This window comes from Salmo trutta, chromosome 2, assembly GCF_901001165.1.
Source record: "Salmo trutta chromosome 2, fSalTru1.1, whole genome shotgun sequence".
Classification (NCBI taxonomy): domain Eukaryota; kingdom Metazoa; phylum Chordata; class Actinopteri; order Salmoniformes; family Salmonidae; genus Salmo; species Salmo trutta.
In genome coordinates, this window is record NC_042958.1 from 45,422,133 (window position 1) to 45,430,126 (window position 7,994).

Sequence of the window (7,994 nt, forward strand, 5' to 3'; positions counted from 1 at the left end):
TGACAGGTCACCTCTACTGTCTCTACCAGGCTGGATGACAGGTCACCTCTGCTATCTCTACTAGGCTGGATGACAGGTCATCTCTACTGTCTCTACCAGGCTGGATGACAGGTCACCTCTACTGTCTCTACCGGGCTGGATGACAGGTCACCTCTACTGTCTCTACCGGGCTGGATGACAGGTCACCTCTACTGTCTCTATCGGGCTGGATGACAGGTCACCTCTGCTGTCTCTACTGGGCTGGATGACAGGTCACCTCTGCTGTCTCTACCGGGCTGGATGACAGGTCACCTCTGCTGTCTCTACCGGCTGGATGACAGGTCACCTCTGCTGTCTCTACCGGCTGGATGACAGGTCACCTCTACTGTCTCTACTGGGCTGGATGACAGGTCACCTCTACTGTCTCTACCGGACTGGATGACAGGTCACCTCTGCTATCTCTACTAGGCTGGATGACAGGTCACCTCTGCTGTCTCTACCGGGCTGGATGACAGGTCACCTCTGCTGTCTCTACTGGGCTGGATGACAGGTCACCTCTGCTGTCTCTACCGGGCTGGATGACAGGTCACCTCTGCTGTCTCTACCGGGCTGGATGACAGGTCACCTCTGCTGTCTCTACCGGGCTGGATGACAGGTCACCTCTGCTGTCTCTACCGGGCTGGATGACAGGTCACCTCTGCTGTCTCTACCGGGCTGGATGACAGGTCACCTCTGCTGTCTCTACCGAGCTGGATGCATTTCTGTGTCCTATACTGTCCTAAAATTTTACTCACTTTAATTGAATTCTTCTTTACACTGATGCCGGAATAGATTATGTAAATGTTTATGTCCAGAAGTCCAGTCCCCAGTCAGTTCTTTAACCCCTTCTACTCTGCACTACCTCTATCCTGCCACTAGGAGGTGCTGACGGTGGGAGAGGAGAGTCTATCGTCCCCCTGCTACCTCCAGCTAGAGGAGTCTAACTGCCACGTGGTGATGGAGCAGTTGGGGACCTACGGTCTAGTGGGCCAGTCCTGCCCTCCCCAGCCCGCCTGTAAGAGGCTACAGCTGGCCCTGTTCGCCCCCAGAGCCCCCTGTCTCTCCCTGGACTACATCCTGAGGATTTACTGCACACAGGACACACCACACGCCCTAAAGGTAGGGCTGTCTGTCTGGTTCTATGTCTGTCTGGTTCTCTGGCTGTCTGGTTCTATGTCTGTCTGGTTCTATGTCTGTCTGGTTCTATGTATTTCTGTTTCTATATCTGTCTGGTTCTCTGGCTGTCTAGTTCTATGTCTGTCTGGTTCTATGTCTGTCTGGTTCTATGTCTGCCTTGTTCTATGTCTGTCTGTTTTTATGTCTGCCTGGTTCTATGTCTGTCTGTTGCTATGTCTGTCTGGTTCTATGTCTGCCTGGGTCTATGTCTGCCTGGTTCTATGTCTGCCTGGTTCTATGTCTATCTGGTTCTATGTCTGTCTGGTTCTCTGGCTGTCTTTCTGTTTCCATGTCTCTCTGCTTCTATGTCTGTCTGGTTCTATGTCTGCCTGGTTCTATGTCTGCCTGGTTCTATGTCTGCCTGGTTCTATGTCTGCCTGGTTCTATGTCTGCATGTTTCTATGTCTGCCTGTTTCTATGTCTGTCTGGTTCTATGTCTGCCTGGTTCTATGTCTGCCTGGCTCTATGTCTGTCTGGTTCTATGTCTGCCTGGTTCTATGTCTGCCTGTTTCTATGTCTGTCTGGTTCTATGTCTGCCTGGTTCTATGTCTGTCTGGTTCTCTGGCTGTCTTTCTGTTTCCATGTCTGTCTGGTTCTATGTCTGTCTGGTTCTATGTCTGCCTGGTTCTATGTCTGTCTGGTTCTCTGGCTGTCTTTCTGTTTCCATGTCTGTCTGGTTCTATGTCTGTCTGGGTCTATGTCTCTCTGGTTCTATGTCTCTCTGGTTCTATGTCTTTCTATCTGTCCAAGGCCTATCTATATGTTTGTCCTGCCTGTGTCTTCACCCCCCTTTTCTCTCTGTGTGTCTCTCTCTCCGTCTTTCTCTCTCTCTCTGCCTCCCTCTCTGTCTCTGTCTCTGTCTGTCTCTGTCTCGCTCTCTCTCTCTCTCTCTCTCTCCCTCTGTCTCTCTCTACCTCTCTCTCTCTCCCTACCTCTCCCTCTCCCTCTCTGTCTATCTCTCTCTGTAGGAGGTGTTGGAGTTGGAGAGGAGTCTAGGAGGGGTGTTGCTGGAAGACCCTAAACCCCTGTTGTTTAAAGATAGCTACCACAACTTGCGTCTGTCCATCCATGACATCCCTCACTCACACTGGAGGAGCAAACTACTGGCCAAGTACCAGGTCCGACACACGCACACTAATGTAATATAATGTCTTCCTCAAGAGATTTCATTCTACCACATCTGAAGTGATAGTCGGAGACTCCATATTAATGCTCATGATTTTGGAATGAGATGTTCGACGAGCAGGTGTTCACATGCTGTTGGGTAATTTAGTCTAGAGAATATGTCTATTTAGCCAATCAATAGATCAATGAATCAATACGTCTTCCCCCCAGGAGATTCCATTCTACCACATCTGGAGTGGTGGTCAAAGACCCCTCCACTGTACCTTCAACCTAGAGAGAGGCAGCCTGGCCGTGTCTCAGCTCACCTGTAAGATCTGTGTCAGACAGGTGGAAGGAGAGGGACAGATCTTCCAGCTGCACACTGACATACAGGAGGTAACAGGGGGAAGGGTTTCACTGTAACACACAGACAGGTGGAAGGAGAGGGACAGATCTTCCAGCTGCACACTGACATACAGGAGGTAACAGGGGGAAGGGTTTCACTGTAACACACAGACAGGTGGAAGGAGAGGGACAGATCTACCAGCTGCACACTGACATACAGGAGGTAACAGGGGGAAGGGTTTCACAGTAACACACAGTCATACAGGAAGTACATGTTGCAATCAGACAGCACAATTCACACTTGCCATTCTAAAGTGGGAGAACACCAACCTTTGCCCAGGGCTTAGTGACTTCTTGGAGATAGCCAATGACTGTGTTCTGCTTGAATTTTCTACTCCAGAAAAGTGACAGTTGGTTTCAGTTAGCAGAAGCTTGGGTGAAGAGAAGCTAAGCTAGCCTCGGTTTAGTATTAACCCAGGGTTAACGATAGCCCTGGGCTAAGTACATGTCAAAGCTCTTGAGTCAGCTTTGTCCTGGATCCTAACTGCTATCTCTCTCCATCCACCCATCCTCTCTCTACCTCCAGACCCTCCCGCCCTGCTCCCCCCTCCCCTCAGGGGGTACATGCCTGCCCTCCTCCCAGGTGGGGCCCTATGCCTTCCGTCTGCCCACCTCCATACGACAGAAGATCTGTGCCAGTCTGGATGCCCCCAGCGCCCGCGGCTGTGACTGGAGACTACTGGCACACAGCCTGGGCTTCGACAGGTGAGAGCGAGAGATAAAGAGGGGAGATAGCGAGAGATAAAGAGGGGAGAGAGCTAGAGATAGAGGGGAGAGAGTGAGCGATAGAGGGGGGAGAGAGAGGGGGGGAGAGAGAGATAGAGATAGAGAGGGGAGAGCGAGAGATAGAGGGGGGAGAGAGAGAGGGGGGAGAGAGCGAGAGAGGAGGGGAGCGAGAGATAGAGGGGATGAGAGAGCGAGAGATCGAGGGGGAGAGAGCGAGAGATAGAGGAGAGGAAAGAGCGAGAGACAGAGTGGGGAGTGAGCGAGAGATGGAGAGCGAGAGATAGAGGGGGGAGAGTGAGATAGAGGGCGGAGAGTGTGAGACAGAGATAGAGGGGGAAGAGTGTGAGATAGAGATAGAGGGGAGGGATAGCGAGAGATGGAGGGGGAGTGAGTGTGAGATAGAGATAGAGGGGGAGAGAGTGGGAGATAGAGGGGGGAGAGTGTGAGATAGAAGGGGGAGAGTGTGAGATAGAGATAGAGGGGGGAGAGTGTGAGATAACGATAGAGGGGGGAGATAGCGAGAGATGGAGGGGGAGTGAGTGTGAGATAGAGATAGAGGGGGAGAGAGGGGGAGATAGAGGGGGGAGAGAGTGGGAGATAGAGGGGGGAGAGTGTGAAATAGAGGGGGGAGAGTGTGAGATAGCGATAGAGGGGGGAGATAGCGAGAGATAGAGGGGGGTGAGTGTGAGATAGAGATAGAGGGGGAGAGAGTGGGAGATAGAGGGGGGAGATGGAGGGGGAGAGAGATAGAGGGGGGAGAGAGCGAGTGATAGAGGGGGGAGAGAGCGAGAGATAGAGGGGGGAGAGAACGAGAGATAGAGGGGGGAGAGGGGGAGAGAGCAAGATAGAGATAGAGGGGGGAGAGAGCGAGAGATAGAGGGGGGAGAGTGTGAGATAGAGATAGATTGGGAGATAGAGGGGGGAGAGAGATTGAGGGGGAGAGAGCGAGAGATAGAGGGGGAGAGAGCGAGTGATAGAGGGGAGAGAGAGCGAGAGATAGAGGGGGGAGAGAGCGAGAGATAGAGGGGGGAGAGAGCGAGGGATAGACGGGGGAGAGTGTGAGATAGAGATAGAGGGGAGAGAGAGTGGGAGATAGAGGGGGGAGAGAGCGAGAGATAGAGATAGATGGGGGAGAGAGCGAGAGATAGAGATAGAGGGAAGAGAGCGAGAGATAAAGATAGAGGGGGGAGAAAGTGTGAGATAAAGATAGAGGGGAGAGAGAGTGGGAGATAGAGGGGGAGAGTGTGAGATAAGATAGAGGGGGGAGAAAGTGTGAGATAAAGATAGAGGGGGAGAAAGTGAGAGATAAAGATAGAGGGGGGAGAAAGTGTGAGAGAAAGATAGAGGGGGGAGAGAGAGTGAGACAGAGTTAGAGGGGGAGAGTGTGAGATTGAGATAGAGGGGGGAGAGAGTGGGAGATAGAGGGGGGTGAGTGTGAGATAGAGATAGAGGGGGGAGAGAGTGGGAGATAGAGGGGGGAGAGAGTGGGAGATAGAGGGGGGTGAGTGTGAGATAGAGATAGAGGGGGGAGAGAGTGGGAGATAGAGGGGGGAGAGAGTGGGAGATAGAGGGGGGAGAAAGTGGGAGATAGAGGGGGAGAGAGTGGGAGATAGAGGGGGAGAGAGTGGGAGATAGAGGGGGGAGAGAGTGGGAGTGTGCTCGTGCAGGCTGTGTTTATAGTTACATTCTACCTGTGTATCTGCATGTTAAGGAGAGAATAATTATGACCTTTGTTATTCTGTCCACATGTGCTGTCATTAACGTCCCTCCCTCCCTCCCTCAGGTATCTCAACTACTTTGCAACAAAGCCCAGTCCCACAGGTGTTCTGTTGGACCTATGGGAGGCCAGTCACCAAGGCGATGCGGACCTGGTGTCCCTAGCGACCGCTCTCGAGGAGATGGGCAAAAGTGAGGTCCTGGTTGTCATGGCGACAGACGGCGATTGCTGATTGGTCAACAAAAAAGGAGACAGAGGGGGAAAAAAGTAGGGGGGGGGGAAATCTTGTCATTGTAAAGAAATCAATTCAAATACACCAATATTTGCCTATGGACACGGAGACATACCCAGTCCTTCTGCACTACAGACTCCTATGGAAACATACCCAGTCCACACCTTCTGCATAGACTTAGCACTACAGACTATTAGCTTTCTCTTGCCTGTAATACCTTGTCCCATGGCCCATCACCTCTCAGAGCCCCCCCCCCCCTTCATCAGCCTCTCTATGCCCAGCACACCCACCCCATCCTGGGCTCGCTCTGCTACCAGCTACCCAGGCTCACCTTAAGGCCTACCTTAAGGCCTACCTTAAGGCCTAACTCCCCCTCAGTAATGTTGCAGCTCTCCTGAAGGTGAACGATGTTGGTGTGAAATAGGTGTTAAATCCTCCAAAAGTCATCAGTGTGGTTTGAACTGTGTTGTTTTAACAGAGCAGAAACAAAGCTGTTTAACTTGTACATAAAACACCTACTGCTTGAAGACCTTCAAAAATAAAATGTCAAGCACTCATACAATCAAAGTGCACACACACAAACACACACACAAACACACACACACACAAACACACACACACACACACACACCCACAAACACACAAACACACACACACACACACACACACACAAACACACACACAAACACACACACACACAAACACACAAACACACCCACAAACACACAAACACACACACACACACATAAACACACAAACACACACACACACACACACACACACACAAACACACACACCAACACAAACACACACACAAACACACACACACACACAAACACACACACAAACACACAAACACACACACACACACACACAAACACAAACACACAAACACACACACCAACACAAACACACAAACACACACACAAACACACACACACACACAAACACACAAACACACAAACACACACACAAACACACAAACACACACACACACACACACACACAAACACACAAACACACACACAAACACACACACACACACACACACAAACACACACACACAAACACACAAACACACACACACACACACAAACACACAAACACACACACACAAACACACAGACACAGTTACAGACACAGTTACAGACACAGACACGGTTACAGACGCAGCCACAGACACAGACACGGTTACAGACACAGACGCAGTTACAGACACAGTTACAGACACATCTACAGACACGGTTACAGACACGGTTACAGACACAGCTACAGACACCGCTACAGACACAGTTACAGACGCAGTTACAGACACAGTTACAGACACAGTTGCAGACACAGTTACAGACACAGTTACAGACACAGTTGCAGACACAGTTACAGACACAGTTGCAGACACAGTTACAGACACAGCTACAGACACAGCTACAAACACAGCTACAGACACGGTTACAGACACAGCTACAGACACAGTTACAGACACGGTTACAGACACCACTGCAGACACCGTTACAGACACAGCTACAGACACAGCTACGGACACAGTTACAGACACCGCTACAGACACAGTTACAGACACAGCTACAGACACAGTTACCAACACAGTTACAGTTACAGACAAAGCTACAGACACAGCCACAGGCACAGTTACAGACACAGTTACAGACACAGTTACAGACACAGCTACAGACACAGACATAGTTACAGACACAGTTACAGACACAGCTACAGACACAGCTACAGGCACAGCTACAGACACAGCTACAGACACCGCTGCAGACACAGTTACAGACACAGACACAGAGAGCCGCTGGATGCGGAGACAGACAAACTCCACTTCCTTATCCCTTTACGCTGACGCGGTCTTCACTGACAAGACAACAATCAGTCATATCAGGAATAATTCTCTCTAATCTCACATTCTCAGTTTTTATATTTTCATTTAATTTTGGGGGATTGAATGGGGGTAAAGATGGTTTGTATTGTAGTTTCTACAGTAGCAGAGGGTTTGTGGGTCATGGGGTGGATGACTGACTATCTGGTCAGTAGATCTCTGTGGGATAAAGCTTTATTATAAGACTGTATAGAGGCTTGTACATGCTTATAGGTGGGGTGACGGTCCAGACCGATTGATTCTTGATAACACCAAACGCCTCAAAGCCTTTTACGTCCCAAATGGCACCCTATTCCCTATATAATGCACTAGTTTTGACCAGGGTCCATAGGACTCTGGTCTAAAGCAGTGCACTACATAGTAAATAGGGTTCCATTTGGGACGCAACCATTCACATTCACAGAGGTTCTCTCCTCCTTCTCTCATCTCCTCTCTCCCTTCGTCCCTCTATCTTTCTCCTGCTGTCTGTCGTTTTTTAACCCGTTGAGTATATAAACAGCTGGAGAGGTTTCTGGTCAACCCTGTTTCTGGTCAACCCTGTTTCTGGTCAACCCTGTTTCTGGTCAACCCTGTTTCTGGTCAACCCTGTTTCTGGTCAACCCTGTTTCTGGGCAACCCTGTTTCTGGTCAACCCTGTTTCTGGTCAACCCTGTTTCTGGGCAACCCTGTTTCTGGGCAACCCTGTTTCTGGGCAACCCTGTTTCTGGTTAACCCTGTTTCTG

General features: G+C 50.3%; 1 protein-coding gene across 1 annotated transcript in view; it reads left to right on the plus strand.

Annotated features, from left to right (window-relative positions):
* LOC115163119 (netrin receptor UNC5B-like) overlaps positions 1-5,917 on the plus strand; it is a 9,744-nt gene extending 3,827 nt beyond the window's left edge. Inside the window, exons 5-9 of the mRNA XM_029714747.1 lie at positions 898-1,137; positions 2,163-2,312; positions 2,530-2,694; positions 3,230-3,408; positions 5,213-5,917. Of these exons, the coding sequence (XP_029570607.1) occupies positions 898-1,137; positions 2,163-2,312; positions 2,530-2,694; positions 3,230-3,408; positions 5,213-5,378 (900 nt within the window). The 3' untranslated portion in view covers positions 5,379-5,917. The remainder of the gene's footprint in view (positions 1-897; positions 1,138-2,162; positions 2,313-2,529; positions 2,695-3,229; positions 3,409-5,212) is intronic.
* Positions 5,918-7,994: the final 2,077 nt, after the last annotated feature.